Source organism: Ambystoma mexicanum, chromosome 7p (assembly GCF_040938575.1).
Source record: "Ambystoma mexicanum isolate Mex_15411 chromosome 7p, UKY_AmexF1_1, whole genome shotgun sequence".
In the NCBI taxonomy this organism is placed as follows: Eukaryota; Metazoa; Chordata; class Amphibia; order Caudata; family Ambystomatidae; genus Ambystoma; species Ambystoma mexicanum.
In genome coordinates, this window is record NC_090939.1 from 928,604,813 (window position 1) to 928,624,194 (window position 19,382).

The 19,382-nt window shown below is 45.6% G+C and overlaps 1 protein-coding gene across 1 annotated transcript in view; it reads left to right on the forward strand.

The window, feature by feature from the left end:
• Positions 1–11,164: 11,164 nt before the first annotated feature.
• LOC138526456 (zinc finger protein 684-like) overlaps positions 11,165–19,382 on the forward strand; it is a 235,324-nt gene continuing 227,106 nt past the window's right edge. Inside the window, exon 1 of the mRNA XM_069637228.1 lies at positions 11,165–11,364. Within this exon, the coding sequence (XP_069493329.1) occupies positions 11,341–11,364 (24 nt within the window). The 5' untranslated portion in view covers positions 11,165–11,340. The remainder of the gene's footprint in view (positions 11,365–19,382) is intronic.

The window sequence follows — 19,382 nt, forward strand, 5'->3', positions numbered from 1 at the left end:
CTAGGCCACCAAAATTGTCTTTGTATAAGACGGAGAGTGTTGGTGATGCCACGATGTCCGGAGTGGAGGGTATCGTGGCAGAGGTTTATTATCCTTTGTTGTAGTTTCTGTGTGGGGATGACTAGAGCGTTATCTTTGAACAAATATCCGTCCTTGGTTCTCAGATTCCATGGATGCTTCCTTGAAATATCCTTCCAGAGCTCAGAGGATTGGGTTTGCATCCAGACTTCTTCCAAAAGACTGACTGCTTGAGCTACAGAAATCGTGTGGGGGAAAGATCTTGGGATAGGCCCGATCTTCAATAGTTTCGTAATCAGAACGTCGAGATAAGTCGTCAGCAATTATGTTTTGTGATCCAGGAACATGAATGATGTGGAACTGGTACTGGGCAAAGAAGAAGGCCCAACGGGCCTGGCGACTATTCCTACACTCCAAGGATTGTAGAACTTGAAGGTTTCGATGGTCCGTGCGAACCTGGACTGGATGTCTAGCTCCCAGGAGTAGATGTCGCCATTCTGTGAAGTCTTGGCGGATGGCTAACAGTTCATTTTCCAAGACGGAATAATGTGTCTCACTGGGAGTCAGGGTTCGTGAAAGGTAAGCAATGGGGTGTTCCAACTTGTCCTCAAATTCTTGCTTCAAGACTGCTCCTATGGCATAGTTAGGGGCATCTGTCTCCACTAGGAATGGCCGATTAATGTCGGGTTGGGCTAGGATGGGGGCTTGGGTTAACTCTGTCTTTAGGCGTTGGAATGCCTTGTCTTGAGGTGCAGACCAGAGAAAGGGAGTGTCTTTCTTCAAGAGAGCGATGATCGGTTGAACAATCTCAGAAAAGGTGGGTATGAACTTTAGATAGAAATTGGCAAGCCCCAGGAAGGATTTAACTTGTTTCACGGAAGTGGGAGCCGGCCAAGATAGTATGGCCTTTACCTTCGAATGATCCATACCAATTCCTTCTGGACTAAGGACAAATCCTAGATAATGAACAGACGTAACGTGAAACAGGCATTTCTCAGGTTTGGCTAGGAGTCTGTGTTCACGTAGTTGTTGTAAGACTGCCTTTACATGCTCTTCATGCTTTAAAAGGTCCTTGGAGTAAATCAAGATATCGTCCAGGTAGACGATGACAAAGAGAAACAGCATGTCAGAGAACACCCTATCCATGAATCGTTGGAAGACTGCAGGGGCATTAGCAAGTTCAAAGGGCATGACCAGATATTCAAAGTGTCCAAAAGGTGTTCTAAAGGCTGTTTTCCATTCGTCTCCTTCCTTGATACGAATCAGATGATAGGCACCCCTGAGATCCAGTTTCGTGAAGATTACAGCACCTCTCACCGCTTCCAGGATATCCGAGATCAAGGGTAAGGGGTAGTGGTCCTTGAGGTTGCATTGATTTAATCCATGATAATCGAGGCAAGGTCTAAGTTCCTTGGTGTCCTTCTTGGGAACAAAGAACAGCAAGGCTCCAGCTGGGGATTTCGATGGTCTTATGATGCCATTTTCAAGGTTGGTATCCAAGTATTCTCGGAGGGCCTTTTTTTCAGGTTCGGATAGGATAAACATCCTCCCAAAGGGAATCACTGCTGAAGGCTCTGTGTCTATGGCGCAGTCTTCAGGTCTGTGAGGGGGTAGAGCCTGAACTATGGCAGTCGAAAACACATCAGCATAACTTTGATAGGCCTTTGGGACCTGAATGATATTGGAAACCATGAGTGCCTCTTGTTGATCTGCTGGATTACTTTCAGATATCGAGGAGGGATCTGGGGATAAACAATGAGATAGACAATACCCTGAACCAAGAAACAAGGATCCTGCTGTCCAATTGATGTATGGATTGTGTTTCGGCAACCACGGCATGCCTAGTACCATGGGGTAGTGGGCTGATTTGATAATATCAAACTTGATGAATTCCTGGTGATGGTTTATTGAAAGTTGTATTTCCTTGGTCTGCAAGGATATGGGTCCTGAACTGAGGGCTCTTCCATCAATTGCCTCCACAGGTTGTATTACACCCCGGGCTTCATATGGAATGTGGTGCTTAAAGACCCATTCTTGATCAATGAATACTCCCATTGCCCCACAATCCACCAAGGCCAGGATGTGGTAGGTCTCCTTCTTTGATAACGATAAGAAGGCTTGTAGAACCACTAGGTTGTTCTGTCCAGGAGAGTTCAAGGATGGAATAGATGTGGAGAAAAGATCTCTCTCCCGACACCTCGCTCAATCTAGGATCAGGAGCTGGCGTTTCCTGAACGCCTTGGAGGGGCTAGAGGACATTCTCTAACCAGGTGTTTATCCGATGCACAATACATGCACAAGCCTGTGTGGATCCTTCTCATCCTTTCTTGTGGGGAAATGGGTCCACGGAAGGCTCCTATTTGCATGGGTTCCGGGTCAGTGTCAGGGGTTGGAACAGGATCCGTTTTTACTGAATTCTCAAGAGAACTTTTCTGGAAGGGCATCTTGGTCTTTTTTCTCTCTGCCTTTCTTTCCTGGATACGAAAGTCTACCTGCATGGCTAAATCCATAAGAGCCTGGAATGAGCTAGGACGAGCCACTCTGGCTAATTCATCTTTTATATCCTCGTTTAGGCCCCTACGGAAGAGAGTGAAACTTGCTTCTGAGGACCAATCTGCTTCCTTGGCCAATTGTTTGAATCTTGTGACATAGGTTAGCATGTCCTGGGATCCTTGCCGAAAGTCAAGTAGGCATTCCTGGGCACTATAAACCTGTTCTGGGCGGTCGAACATGGTTTTGAGAGCCTGTATGAATCCGTCATAATCATCTAGGAGGGCATCTCCAGAATTGACTAAGGGAGTAGCCCCAGTCAATGCATTTCCTGCAAGGTGCGAGATTATAAAGCCCACCTTTGCCCTGGAAGTTGAAAAAATAATAGGGTTTAAAGGTAAAATGCACCAAACAGGAGTCCAGGAACCCACAAAGGGATTTTGCAGACCCATCATACTTGTCTACGACAACACCCAGTACCACACTCTCTTTTGTAGCGGAATCGCGAGACAAAACAAGTTGCTTTAATGCGGCATTCTCCGCTTTTAAGTTCTGCACCTCGGTTGTTAGTTCTTGCATGCCACGCATGAGATCCTGGACTGCCTTTTCCATATCGGTTTCAATATCGGTCGTTCGGCGTCTCAAACTGTCGCGAATCTCCCCCCGTCTCACCTAAGATCGCTTCTTGCAGGGATCCGCGGGAAGATCCTTCTTGCGGGCGGATCGGGTTTTGTACAGGCCGGCATGAGTCTCTTCCGACTCCAGCGTGCGTTCAGCGTTCCAGGATAATCGCAGGTTCAGGACGTCCAGGAAGGAAGAAGCGGACGCAAGGATACGTGGATTCCATGAACAGTGTGGAAAGGAGAGGGTGGAAGGAGTGGGAATAAGGGTCCAGGAACTTGGATAACAGAAGGGTTCGTCAAGCTGCGAAGTACACGTCTAGTCACTACCTGTTGATAGCGTTGAGACGCGCGGTGCCGCGGGGGCGTGGCATATTTATGGGACGTACTACGTCCGCCGTGAAGGCTGGTGCGAGGCGTGTCACGTGATACGGCCATGTTGGGAGAAACAATTAATGCAAGCCCTGCCACTATAAGGACCAGGAAGTCCAGAAGGGGCGCGTTCTGTGGGTCATGACACCTAGTGCCTTAAAACCCCCCGCTCTTTTTTTGGTACCCAATTGCCATCCATTGCAGGGCCATCAGGGTTAGAGACCATCCTACCAAAGTCAATCCCTTTGGCAGAATCAGACTCGGAAGAATCATATGACTTTGAAACTTTATCCGAGGGAGTCGAGACTTGTTTTTTTTCTGATTCAGAAAAAAACACAGAAGGAACCCTTACCCCACCGGTGGAAATGGCTGTCCTAGCTAATTTCATAGCCCAGTTGGCACCCCATCAAATGCAGACTGAAGCTAGGATCCAAGAAATCCATACCTACAAGGCTAAGATCTAGGGAATTTTTCTTATATTTCAAACGGCTAGCCGAACAACGAGGGTGGGAAGAGAACCTTAAAAGGTGCTATTCGGCTCCTCTGTTGAAAGGTGAACTGCAAACCGCCTATCAACTGCTTAATCTTGCCCAGGGAGCCACCTTTGTATCCATCAAAGAAGGGTTGTTGAAAAGAGTAGGGCAAACTTGCAATTTTTATCGGCAGAAATTGAGGGCCATTAGATTCAACCTGGGAGGAAACCCCCTAGAAATGGGTGAACGTGTCAAAAACACAGTAGCCCTTTGGATCAAAACCAAATCCCTAGAAGAGTTACTAGAGATGATCACCTTAGAACAGTTCACCATTTCCTTAAGCCCTTTTTTGCAAAAAGCTGTCTTACAGTTAAGTCAACCTACCCTAGCCATAGCCATTGAAACTGCGCAAAACCACACAGATGCAGCTAAACATTTCCACTCGGCACATCGAGGGGAGGAACGGAAAGATTACAAACCTATCCACCGATCTCAACCTCAGGGAGTAGACAAACAAGGGGGGTCATACAGAACCAAGGAATGGATACCAAATGAAAGATTAGAAATTAAGAGATCTGACCCTAAAACCAAAGACGAAAGCAGAAGGAAGGAAACTAAAGGAAGCAGACAACCCACTCTTAGCTGCTTTTCCTGTAGAGAAGCAGGGCATTTAGCTAGACACTGCCCACATTATTTAAAGAACAAACCTATGGAAATAGGCTATTTAAAGGGAGAAGAGTGGGAAGAACCCAAAGCAGATTTAGAGACCTTTAGGTTATGCTTATGTCAGTCTTCTGCTGACTTCAGATATGAAAATGCTTGGGTGAATGGGAAGCAAGTAAAGGCATTAATTGACTCATGTAGCAAGCAAACTGTTATACGAGCTGACCTGGTCACAACAACCGACCTCGAGAACGCTACCCTAGTTAGAGTTACCTGTGTACACAGGGACAATGAAGTAAACCCTAAAATACCCGTACACATTAACATCTGGGGCGGGTCCTGTTCAATATCTTCAGCCATCATTCCTGGACTCCCCAAGGAAGTTATTCTGGGTCGGGATTTCCCTACCTTTTATACTCTCGTGCACGAAACCCCACCTCCCTTTGGAGATGTTTTACTCCAGAATAGCTGGCAAATTACTAATCCCAAAACTCTCCAATATAGCACTTGAAAGAATCAAAACCCCATGAAACTCCTTCAAGATATAAAGAACCTATGAAACCTGAGTCAACCCTTAGAGACCAGTTCATGGGTTACTTTAGGGAGACCAATAAAACCACTCCACCTCTACTTACACCTGCAAAAGAAAATCAATGGAATATGCGAGAGTTCTTGGACATATCTCATCCCTGTTCTCTCCTAGGTCTTAGCAATGAAGAACCTGGACTAAGAACAGGCATATCCACCTTTAATATGGGAAGTGTATGTGAGAAACCTGAAGGTGTCTCACCCGCCAGTCCCTGGGGATCTGTCATCCAGGTGGCCAGGACACGGCCATCACTTTTGGATCCAGTTCCTGGATGTGGACCAGCGTGGGATGATCACCTGGATGAGGGTTTTTTCGGTGAGTGGAAGTGCGACACTGAAGGGTGAGACGCGGTATTCCCTTTCTTGTAACACCTTTTCTCCATCCTACCAGGTATGATAACTAGAAGCTCAACTCCCCCTATCCCCCATTCCCGACACAAACACTTTCTCACAGACAGTTCATTGTGAGCAACAACGGACTAACACCAGAGACAATGTCCCAACACCATGGTCAGGCAATTACTGATCATTACACACACCTGACTCCCATCACACTTCCCCACACGAATAAAAGACGGAGCACGAAAGCACACTCTGAGTGAGGAAAAGCACAAAAGGAAGCAGCAGTTCCAAGATGGCAGTTTAACACAAGAAGAAAGGCGGCGAGAACGGAGAGGGTTGCAAGGAGGGAAGTGCCCTTGACCTCCAGAAACCGTTACTTTCACGAGCCTTGGAGAGTGAGAAGCGTAAAACCGGGAACTGACGCTGCTCTGTCCTACACTGTGCATCAAAGGTATCCAGAGGGCTCCCGTGTTGATGAGCCAGGGCGGGAGGAGCGATTGCCACTGTGGTACTGTCCTTGGCTCCTGCAAGAAAGCCGCACCTGTAAAAGCAGCACAGCCTGTGAGTCTGAGAAACTGAGACAAAATCAACTTGTGTTTGAACCAAGGTTGCAAGCGGAAACATTGTATGAAGAATGCCACAAAGATTGGTGTTTAAAATGCATTTAATGAAAGGTGTGAACAAGTGCAAACTAAAGGAGTGAATGTACTTTGAAGATACTGGGCCTCATTACGAGTTGGGCGTGTTAGGGAGAATTCTCTTATAAGGCTAATTTCCCAAACCTTGTGAGTCCCCCAGCAGCTTTGCTGGATTTTTGGGGTTTGTTTTTTTCTCCTGCTAAGAGTGAGACTCTTTTCCTCCCCCTCTTCGGCATGATTTGAGGTATGTCTTTAACTTATTGTGTGCTTATGGGCTATGGGGTCTTTTACTTCATAGAGACTAAAAACATTTCTAGAAGGATTTTCTGTAGGAAATTCATGCTAATGATTATAACACTACTTTGCATTCTGCGTACACTGATCCCAGTATTATGGTATCTGTAGAGTGTGCATCCATTAAGTTCTCTTTTGCCTGCTACCTATGCTCCTGCCACAGACAGTCCAGTCCATGTACTCTCTTATACTCTCCCTGCACTAGAAGAAAGACACAGAAAAGGGTACGACAATAACACATTGCTTTTGATCATGAATATGACTCACACTATTCTGAATAGAACAAATTGTTGAGTCTGCTCCCATTTACCCCAGCATGGCGGGAAAGGAATGGGTTGGTATGTACAGCCATTACCCCTTAATGCAGCATGTTATGCATCATTGAGTGCACTATTTTATGGGAAATGGAATAAGAGTTATACGGGTCAATTAGATGGAACAAACATAGATGAGTTTGAAAGAGTGATAATGGAACCGGTGGGTTGTTCCATATTTAACAGAGCGAGGGTAATCAAACCGGTGGTGAGACCAGTAGATAGACTTTATGTGCCTTATAAATCATCTGTAATCACTTTTCACATGAATCCAGTAGGAAACAAGGATGTTGTGTCCCCCTCCTATACCATTAATTACAACCCGCGCACTGTCCCATTCTGTTTACGAAATAAGGGTTCTTACTCGGTAGGGACATTCACTAGATGCATGAATATTGCAGTACGTGAGAAAGAAGAAGAACCAATATATGTAGGTGATCCCATTTATTTTATATGTGGAGAAAAAGCTTATCCCTGGTTGCCTAGAAATTGGGGAGGACCTGTTACTTAGGGATCCTTTTCCCTGGTGTATTCCTTTCCAAAACGTCAGACATATCCAAATTATCCAGATCTAGGCCACGGCGAGATGACACAGGATTAATTGCAGAGGACATAGCAAAATCATTTATCCCATTCTGGGGGCAAGCCATAAACTCTTGGAATATAAGAAGACTGTCCAGAGTATTAGAAAAAACAATAAATGGAACAACCAATATATATTATGACATTAGAAGAAAAGGCAGATAGATTTATGACACTTCAAAATAGAATGTATCTTTATATAATTTTGGCCGATCGTGGAGGTGTGTGTAAAATCGTGGGGTCAGCGTGCTGTGTATTTGTGAGTGACTCCTCCCCTACGATTTTTGAGGCAATCCAGAAATTGCACATTCTGAGTTCTGACATGCATACCCCGGCATGCGGGTGGGAGCTGAATATAAGTTCATGGTTTTGGGAGTTACTGCGCTCATGGGGATGGAAACTAATTGCAATTCTAGTAACATTACTTGGAATCCTCATGACATGTTGTTGTTGCATACACTGTCTGCCAATCTTTTGCTCTGAAATAACAAATGAATGTGTAAACATGGTAACAGAAAAAAAGTACCAAGTTGAATACGAATGCAAACAACGAAATGGAAACAATGAAAGAATTCATGTCAATTAATATTGATGATGACGATTACAGTAGCATGCATAGTTCAGAACTAGATACATGGTCAGATGAAGATGCGATGTATGGTTGATGCTCTTGCCTTACGGCCAAAAGAAGGGTTTGTAAGTCTAGAAACTACCCTAAGCAAATATAGAAGGTATATTATGTTGGCCGAAAACCAATCGCATCATATGCCCTACATCGCCAACAGAGAATCGTCAGCATAACCATAGGGCGTCCATTTTGTGTAACATCTGCCATTTGCTTTCTCTTCCCTTCTGTTAAACGCTTTGCAAAATGTATTTTATTCCGAAAGCTCATGCACGGAGCGAGGCCCAGTCTACATGTTCAGAGACCGGCCCAGACAGAAATGCCAAACAGTACAGAAATACATTGTTTTTCTCCCTCACAAGTCCTTGAAGGCGAGCAGAGAGGCATTTAATCAGCGCCCAGGTGCCGGCCGGGTTCGCTGAAACTGAAGAAACAGGCCATTAAACATTAATTATACTTTTCTAGCGGCCCCCCTTCGGGGCTCTTCTTAGAGCAGACTGACCCCTAGTTCACAAATAGAAACCAGTAGATAACACACTTTGGAATGTGTCTCTCCCACAAACACAGTATCCTTGCCGAACAAGTGCCTTATGTTCTTCATAACAAAGAACTATGTCTGCAAGCTGCAAATTGCAACTGTTGCTAAAATGAGTAATATAGATTGAGTAAGAAACGTGTCATAATGTATCATATTTGTCATAATTGTCAATTACCTAACCCTAGCTCGAGAAGATACATTATGGGTGGTTTTGATGTGTCACAAAAAGATTGTATGATTGCAAATTCATATATATGATACTGTTGTAGAATGTGCGCTCTCTTGCGTCACACGAGGTCTGGGTGACACAAGTTGCGAGACGTTAGACCCAGTCGGCCGACTGAGAATATATATTTGCTTTGCAATAAACCCTAGTACTTGGAAATCGAACCTTGTGTCTGTCATATCACTAGTGTACGGTGATTGTGCCTTGTTTCCATATGCAAAGGGTCTTCAGGGCCTAGCAGGTGGGTGCAGTAGAGGAAGAAGTTGCAGTAGCACTGGACAGATCCTTGCAGACTTTGAAGAGTTCAGCTGTGTTGTTAGATGCCGCTGATATGCGGGCTTGGATATAGACTTGTTTCTTGGAGCGAATGCAGAGTCTATAATGCCTTTGCAGAAGGCTGCCGCCTGGCCAGTTGGTCAGATGGTGCACCTGAAGATCCCCATTTCCGTTCAGGGATGTCATTTCACCAAAATGCCAGGGGTAGCGGAAGGGACATCACACGACCCTTGACCCCTGATGACATCACATGTCATTTTACCCCACCGGAAGAGAAATCGTGGGAAGCGATTGAACACAACCTTTCACCCATTGACAAAACAGGAAGTGGAATCACCTAGCATTGTATACTACGAAAAATATGGTTACGATATCACTATAATTTGATGTACATTTCATAAAAGAATGGATCACCATATGTATCATTAAGATCAGTGAGTATAGGCACATATTCCCTAATTACTGTAAATGCAAGCAGACGTCCATAACCAAATGATAATGATGTGTTATTATACAGCACTTACGCTTAAGCGTTTTATATAGAAAAAATATACACCCAATATCACCCAACCTGTATTGGTACTCATTTATCGACCTCAGAAGGATGAAAGGCTGAGTTGAGGTGTTTAAGAACAAACTAAATCAGTGACTCACCCCCTGAAGTGTTCCTGAAATAAACCTTTAATGAGTCTAGCAATTATTGTATAGTATTCCAGAAAGACACATTATTTGGTATTCCTATTCTTTCTTATTTAGGGTCAGTGCTGAAAGTGTTAGACTTGTGGCACTCCTGCTCTTATTTTTCTTCTTTTTTTTAAGGGCCCGGGACAAGAAAGCCAGCCACTCCAGAACTAAAGAGCCACAGCCCAGGAGCTTGCATTACCAACAAAAAAAAGGGAGAACACAGAGGTTGAAAGGGAGACCTCAGAGGTCGCAGTTGCAACCTCTGGCGAACCCTAAATGACGTCCCCAATTCCGTTCCACTGCTCTGCACTTTTGTTTAAAGGCAGCCAGTTCGGAATCGTACCAAGAGTTACACTTTTTGTATGTCTTCAGATGGATCCTCATGACGGGCAAGAATGTCAAAAGTGTTGGAAATGGAGTGCTGAAAGTTAGAGAGGGCTGTTAGGGTGGGAGTCAGCTGCAGGAGTAGGAGGAGGATAGTAGGTGGAGGCAAAGGCAGCTACTGTGACTCTTTACATAGGTCGGATGACCTTGAAGGCTGGAGGCAATGAAGGGTGTCCCAGTGCTAGAGGAGAATTAGTTGTTATGAGTGGCAGATTTCTGTTATTAAGGGAAATAATTGGGTATGTTCTTCTTCTTCTCAATTATCGGAGGCGTGGTATGTCCACGCAGTGCGTAAAAATAAACGTGATGTCACCCCGTAAGAGGAGGCACTCGGCGGGCAGAACCGAAGCAGTGTCTCTGTGGTTTCTTCCGCAAAGCGCACGTTCCTGCATGCCGGCTCCAGCTCTACCAGTCACCTGCCAACACGGGTTAGGGAGCTGGAGAACAGAGAACGTAACAGTTATGTTATTGAAGTTTGTATCTTAATTGTATGTTTTAAAAAGCACATCAAAAAGCAATGTATTATGTCGTTGGAAAATGTTAATAAAGTTCAATGGGTAACTGCACACCAGTCACCATAAACAGAAATCTCTGCGTGTATTGCCTGTCCAGTTACGAAATAGTCGCACAGGCTGTAACTATAACGTTTCCGCGCTATTGCTGTCTTTTCAGTCCGAACTCATGCATGTGTGTCGCTTCTGTGTGCGTGAGATGGAGATGTTGATGAGGATCAGAACACCTGCCTGCATTATTCCGAGTGCAGCATCCAGTTGTCTCTGAGCATATCCCGGTGATTAGTGACTCTAGTTCTAGGCAGGTGTAGTATAATAGAAGCGCGCAGCACCTCTGCGCGTATCTCGGTGATAAAAACTCTAGTTCTGCGCAGACGTAATATAATAGAAGCGCACAGGACCTCTGAGCGTATCCTGGTGACTAGTGACTCTAGCTCTAGGCAGGTGTAGTATAGTAGAAGCGCGCAGCACCTCTGAGCGCATCCCGTTGATTAGTGACTCTAATTCTAGGCAGGTGTAGTATAATAGAAGCGCGCAGCGCCTCTCCGCATATCCCGGTTATAAGTGCATCTACAAAGTGCGCATTACCTCTATTACTCTTAAGGGTCTTCTCAGTTGTAACCTTCTCCTTACCAGGTGCTATATCCTCTTGGTTACTACAAGAGGTGACAGGAGAGGAAACGATTGAACATTTTAGAGAAATGTCCTGGAAGGATTCAGATGAGGTGAGTGATTCAAATCTTTTCGCCAAGAAAGTACTTGAGGAGGATCCACCAGTTCAATTCTGCATGTGGTCGACGTATTGATACCCGAAGTTGGTTATTTGAGTTTACAACTCAAGGCATATGTCCAGGGTTCACTACTGCTCACGTTATTACCGCCCCTATCCAAGTCCTGCTTCCTGTCAAGTGCTGATGTCCATTCAGCTTCATAGCACCAGAGCTCACATTCTCCTGCAAATGCACACCATTTTTAAACCCGTACATTTAAATTACAGTCCCCACTAGTATACATACCTTGGATTTTGCGCAATTTTTCAGAGAACACTACAGTTAATTTACAAAACAGTAAAGAGAACCAAATACTTTTTTCTGGTGATACTTTCTAAACACAAAAAGAAGTTACATTCCATTTTAAATGGTCCCCTCACAACATTACAAAACAACGGGAACGCTCTGCATTCTCTAATTCTCCTAGAGTATTGAGGGTCTGTCACCCTACTCCACTCAGAGTCTCAGCCCATACAATGGGGGCTTTGCAGCTCCCTGATGACTATGCTCCTCAACCAAGCCACCTACAGAAAGAGTAGGAGTAATCATTATCATGCTGCATGCGTGTGCTGAACAGTTTCATATTTGCAGATACAAGCACAAGTAAGTACTAGACATTCTAAGAAGCTGGCTATATGCTTATGTGGTAAGGTTTTTTCTAAATTATCTTTTTTATTATTAAGTGTCGTTATGGTTACATAAACCTTATTGTCAAGGAGTTCCCCCCCTCCTCACCTGAGTTCGATCTTTGCTGGATTTCTTGGTCGATGCCTTCTTGCGGACGGATTGGGTCTTGAATAACGCTGCACAAGTCTCTTCCGACTCCAGCGTGCGTTCAAAATTCCGGGATGCAACGATCCAGGAATCTGGGAAATTAGGAAAGTGCACTACTCAGCACACGAGTCCAGGAAGTAAGAAAGAAAGGAGAGGGACTAGGAATGGAGTTAGTAGGGACAGAATCAGGGAACAATACCGCGAGCTACGGAGCACACGTCTGGTCGCTACTTCGCAATAGCATTGAGACGCATGGAGCCGCGGGGGGCGTGGTCTATTAATAGAACACGCTACATCCAACGTGTAGAGCGAGGAAGGTGTTTCACGCTGGACGGCCATGTTGGCAGTACCAGGGAGTGCAAGCCCCGTTGAGACAAGGATCAGGAAGTCCAAAAGGGGCGCGTTCTGTAGGTCATGACAGCATGCCTCCTCCAAAGACCCGTTCCTCCAGGTTTGCCCGGGTGTATGAGGTGAAATTCAGTCGAGGGGTCTTGAGATTAGAAAGTGTTTCCCATGTTCTTTCACTAGGAGGATATCCCTTCCATTCAACAAGGTATTGAAGCTGACCCCGTTTATACCTGGAGTCGCATATTCGGGACACTTCATATTCCAGTTGGTTGTCGACCAGCAGAGGAGGGGGTCTGCAGGATTTCCGGGAGGATTGGATGTAGGGTTTTAATAAGGATGTGTGAAAAACTGGATGAATCTTCTTCCAGGAGTCTGGTAGTTTGATCCGGTATGAGACGGAGGGTGTTGGTTCTGCCACGATGTCCGGAGTGAAGGGTATCATGACAGACGTTTATTATTCTTTGTTGTAATTTCTGTGTGGGAATGACCAGTTCATTGTCCCTGAATAAATATCCTTCCTTCACTCTTAGATTCCATTTATTCTTCCTTGAAATATCCTTCCACAGATCAGAGGATTGGGTTTGCACTCGAATTTCTTCCAGGAGATTGACTGCTTGAGCTACAAAGATCGTGTGGGGAAACATCTTAGGATAGGCCCTATCTTCAGTAGTTACATAGTCAGGACGTCGAGCTAAGGCGTCAGCAATCAGGTTTTGTGATCCGGGAACATGAGTGATGTGGAACTGGTACTGGGCAAAGAAGTAGGCCCCACGCGCCTGACGACTGTTCCTACATTCCAATGACTGTAGAATTTGAAGATTCCGATGGTCCCTGCGGACCTGAACTGGATGTCTAGCACCCAGAAGTAGATGTCGCCATTCAGTGAACGCTTGGCGGATGGCTACCAGTTCCTTTTCCAGGACAGAGTAGTGTGTCTCACTGGGAGTCAGGGTTCGTGAAAGGTAAGCAGTGGGGTGTTCCAGTTTATCCTCGAATTCCTGCTTCAACACCGCTCCTATGGCGTAGTTAGAGGCATCCGTTTGCATTAAGAATGGTCGATTTATGTCGGGTTGGGCTAAGATGGGGGCTTGCGTGAACTCTGCCATTAAACGTTGGAATGCCTTATCTTGCGGTGTAGACCAGATAAAGGGGGTGTCTTTTTTTTTTTCAAGAGAGCAACGATCGGCTGAACGATCTCGGAAAAGGTGGATATAAACTTCCTGTAGAAGTTGGCAAGCCCCAGGAAGGATTGAACTTGTTACACGGACGTGGGAGCGGGCCATGCCAGTATGGCCTTTACCTTTGAAGGGTCCATACCAATTCCTTCTGGGCTAAGAATGAATCCTAGGTAGTGAACAGAAGTAACGTGAAACAAGCATTTTTTGGGTTTGGCTAAAGGTTTGTGTTCACAGAGTCGTTGTAATACTGCCTTTACATGTTCTTCATGCTTTAGAAGGTCCTTGAAAAAGATCAATATGTCATCCAGATAGACAATGACGAAGAGGAATAACATGTCAGAGAACACCCTATCCATGAAACGTTGAAAAACTGCGGGGGCATTAGCTAGTCCAAAGGGCATGACTAAATATTCATAGTGACCAAAGGGTGTTCTAAAGGCTGTTTTCCATTCGTCTCCTTCCGAAACACGGATCAAATGGTAGGTACCCCGGAGATCCAACTTTGTTAATATTACGGCGCCTCTCACAGCTTCCAGGATATCCGAGATCAAGGGCAGTGGGTACCGGTCTTTGATGGTGCATTGATTTAAGCCACGATAGTCGAGGCAAGGTCTGAGTCCCTTGGTGTCCTTCTTGGGAACAAAGAACAACGAAGCACCCGCTGGAGATTTTGAAGGTCTTATGGTGCCATTTTCAAGGTTGGTATCCAGGTATTCTCGGAGGGCCTTTTTCTCAGGTTCGGAAAGGATGAACATTCTGCCGAAGGGAATCACTGCTGAGGGATCTGTATCTATGGCGCAGTCTTCAGGTCTGTGAGGGGGTAGAGCCTGAACTATGGCAGTTGAAAATACATCAGCATATCCCTGATAGGCCTCAGGGACTTGTATGATATTGGAAACCATGAGTGGTGTTTGCTGGTCTCTTGGTGGTTGTTTAGGGGGTGTCAAGGAGGGATCCAGGAATAGACAGTGAGACATACAAAACTCTGAGCCTAGGAATAGTGATTCTGCTGTCCAATTGATATACGGATTGTGCTTCTGTAACCATGGCATACCCAATACCATGGGGTAATGAGCTGACTTAATGATGTTGAATCTAATCCGCTCTTGGTGATGGTTTATAGAAAGCTGATCTCTTTAGTCTGCAGGCTTATGGGCCCTGAAGTGAGGGGTCTTCCGTCGATTGCTTCCACCGGCTGCATGGTTCCTCGTGTCTCGTATGGAATATGACTAACAACCCAATCTTGATCAATAAAAATTCCCATAGCTCCGCAGTCTACCAAGGCCAAAATGGAATAGGTCTTATTCTTGGAGGGCGATAGGAAGGCCTGCAGTATCACCAAATTGTTTTGTCTAGCGGAGTTCAAGGATGGAATTGATGTGGAGCAAATATCTCTCTCCCGAAGCTCTGCTCCATCTAAGATCGGGAGCTGGCGTTTCCCGAACGCCGAGGAGGGGCTAGAGGACACTCCCTAACCAAGTGTTTATCTGAGGCACAATACATGCACAACCCTGTATAAATCCTTCTCATCCTTTCTTGCGGGGATATAGGTCCACGGAAGGCTCCTATCTGCATGGGTTCTGGTTCAGTGACTGAGCCTGGGTTTGTGTCCGTCTTGGTGGTGCTCTCAAAGGGCACTTTCGGAAGATTTCCTCTGGATTTCTTCTTCTCTGCCTTCCTTTCCTGGATACAAAAGTCTATTTGCATGGCAAGGTCCATTAGTGCATGGAATGAGTTTGGCTGAGCCACTCTGGCCAACTCATCCTTAATCTCCTCATTCAGTCCTCTCCTGAAAAGGGTAAAACTCGCCTCAGGGGACCAATCAGCTTCCTTGGCTAATTGCTTAAATCGGGTTACAAAGGTGAGCATATCCTGGGATCCCTGCTCAAAGTCTAACAGGCGTTCCTGGGCACTATAGACCTGCTCTGGGCGGTCAAACATGGTTTTAAGGGCATGTATGAACCCATCATAGTCATCTAGGAGAGCATCGCCGGAATTAACGAGGGGCGTAGCCCAGGTTAAAGCATTTCCTGAAATGTGAGAAATTATGAAACCCACCTTAGCCTGGGAGTCGAAAAGTAGTAGGGCTTAAAAGTAAAGTGGACCAAACATGAATCCAGGAATCCACAAAGGGTTTTTGCCGACCCATCGTATTTGTCAACTATGCCGCCCAGCAACACACTTTCTTTTGTGGCAGAATCACAGGATAGAACTAATTGTTTGAGAGCAGCGTTTTCCGCCTTTAGATTCTGTACCTCGGTTGATAGTTCTTGCATGCCACGCATCATGTCCTGAACGGCCGCTTCCATGTCCATATCGAGTTCGGTCGGGTGGTGTCTCAAACTGTCAAGGAGTTCCCCCCTTCTCACCTGAGTCCGATTTTCTCTGGATTTCTTGGTCGATGCCTTCTTGCGGACGGATCAGTTCTTGAATAAGGCTGCACAAGTCTCTTCCGACTCCAGGCGTTCAAAGTTCCGGGATGCAACGATCCAGGAATCCGGGAAATTAGGAAAGTGCACTACTCAGCACATGAGTCCAGGAAGTAAGAAAGAAAGGAGAGGGACTAGGAATGGAGTTAGTAGGAACAGAATCAGGGAACAATACCGCGAGCTACGCAGCACACGTCTGGTCGCTACTTCGCAATAGCATTGAGACGCGCAGAGCCGCGGGGGGCGTGGTCTATTAATAGAACACGCTATGTCCAACGTGTAGAGCGAGGGAGGTGTTTCACGCTGGACGGCCATGTTGGGAGTACCAGGCAGTGCAAGCCCCGTTGAGATAAGGACCAGGAAGTCCAAAAGGGGCGCGTTCTGTAGGTCATGACACTTATAACACATTTACAAAACTATTCTAGATACACATCATCTCAATAACAATACTTCAAACAGTTATCACAAATACATTGTTAAATAGGAAAAGGAACAAATGTTTTCTTTAAAAAGAATATTTATTTAAAATATTGATCAATCCTATAATCAATAAGCTCATTTTCCTTTTCCTCATTACAACACTAACATATACGAACTTCAATTAAAACCTTAACCATACAATAAAATAACTATAATTAATTCCAAATTAATCCTCACAGTTTATGATATTCCAGGCTTATGCTGCTCTTACGATGTCAAAATCACTTGTCCACTAATCTCTTTTCGATTTCTTCCTACGTATGATCTAGTGTAAAAATTCACTATTGTACAATCACCCAAAAACAAAAAGCTCCAAGTTTGGTCAGATTGAACATTGTAGATTGGATATTTTAAATTCTCATATCCTTTGGCATAAACCTCCTGTAATTGAGTACAAGTCGTTAATAGATGTCTAGACGTCTCTATTCCGTGACCACACAAACAACATACTCGCATTTCATAAAGCACTCTCTTACCCAAAGGCCCACTCCTAAGGCCCCTGTCTGCTTCCTGTCCGCTGTCTGGCTGGGTCTCTGGGGTCCTCTCCTATGCCCCCCCACATACACATGGAGGCCGAGGAAACCACCATGTTCTCTGGACACACAATGACAAATTGACTCCCGAACACTCTTCTGAAGGTCAGCTCCTTTTTACTAGCTCTCAAATCCTTCCCTCTGCATCGGGTCTGGCTACCTTTCTTTTTACTGGATCTGTTCTTCATCTTATCTAGCCCTGTCAGTAACAGATTGTGTCACATGCCCTGTCTTAAAGTCAAATTTAGCCTGTCCGTTCTTAAAGTCAAATTTAGCTTCTAGTGTGCTGCATATCACCTGCCGTGCCTGAAAGCCAAATTAAGCCTGTCTAGTGTGCTGCATTTCACCTGCCCTGTCTTAAAGTCAAATTTAGCCTGTCCTGTCTTAAAGTCAATTTTAGCCTGTCTTGTGTGCTGCATTTCACCTGCCCTGTTGGATAACAGATTTTGTTTGTGCTTGCGACCAGTGTCGGAATGGCCCCTCGGCCTTCCGGCCCGTGGCCAGGCCGAAATCGTCCTTGGTGAGTGGGGGCCGATTTCAGGCCATGCCTGGTCCAGTTTGAAAAAGAAAATTGAAAAGAAAATATATTCCCACTTTTTTTGCATTGTTTTTTCAAAAAGCCTTTCATCCTTCTGAGGTCGATAAATGAGTACCAACACAGGTTGGGTGATATTGTATCCATATTTGTTCTATAAAAAAGAGCTTAAGCATAAGTGCTATACAATAGCATATCATTTTGCCTTGGACATCTGCTTGCATTCACAGTAATTTGACAATATGGATCTATACACACAGATATTAATGATACATATGGTGATCCATTCTTGTATGAAATGTATATCACTTTAGTGAAATCATACCATATTTTTCGTAGTAAACTTGGAACAATGCTAGTTGATGCCACTTATGGTTTTGTCAAGGGGTGAAAAGTTGTTTTTCATCGCTTCCCGGGATGTCACTTTCGGGTGGGGTCAAATGACATCACTTCCGGTGATGTCATCAGAGGTCAAGTGTCGTGAGGCGAGGGGTGGGCCACTTTTTTGAGGTGAGGGGTGGGCCACTTTTTCTTGGGTGTCTGGGACCATCTCTTGTCCCAGTCCGACCCTGCTTGCGACTGTCTGTGCTCCCACAAGGCGCACCTCCCTCTGCCCCCCCTTCAAGTGCATTAGGGCTCAGCCTGGCAAGTGTCTCCCCCGTCCCCTCTCTTCTAGTAACCATGTCGCTATCTATCTCTCCTATGCTCTCCAACAGTTTCACGATCATCTATCCTTCTCCTATCACTAAATCTGGCCGGAAGAAACTTAAGAAGGACACCCTGAGCTCTAACCCAGGCCTTCCTATTGCAGACACCTATCTCAATGCTTCCGCCATAGAGACTGTCACTGACCTCCTCCTCTTCTTCGTAAACTCCCCTGACTTATGGACTCACTACCTGGTCGTCTTGTCTCTCCTATACCCTCTTCTCCCTTTAATGGTGGCACTCGCTGGGAGGTCCTCCTTGACCTCTTCACCACTTCCAGAGTCCTCGTTAATGTCTACTTCAACAGGACCATCATGGTTCAGGGCCCCCGACCCAACCTTCTCTGCTTTGATAGGCTCCTCCCTCGCCTCTCTAATTTTACCTCCCCCTCCGGCCAGGCTCACTTGCCCACTATGCCTTCCCGCTCCTCTACGCAGGCCCCCTTGCCCACTACACCTTCCGCCTCCTATGTTCAGATACCTGGCTCTTGCCCTTCTGTACCGGCACCCCTGTCTGCCTTGAATCCTCCTTCATCCACTATCTCTCTGGCCCTCTTGCCACCCTCGGGGGCCAAGGGGCAGTGTCCCATGCACCCCCCGCAGAAGACCTTTAAGGATGGCAAGCCACTCCATATTGCCACCCATAACACTCGCTCTGCTGTTGTTATGCTAGGATTGCATGTGATACTCAGAATAACAGATAGAGCCCAGAAGATCTCCTACCTTGAACCTTGATGGTGGGTCTTCTACTGCTGCTAATAAGAATCTCCCTGCGACTCCCTAGGTGATCCTGCGCTAAAAGGCTTGATCACAAAGAGAATCTCAGGGAAACCCTCATGGAGGGAAAAACCCTGGGGTGAGCTGCTGGATAGTGTTGTTTGACTGTCACTCAGTGCAGGTGAGGAGAAGCGCTGATGTAATCCTGGCGCCGTCTCGTCGGAGAAGGATAGGAACTGGGAACTGATTCTACTTCTAGGCAAGACTAAACCGGA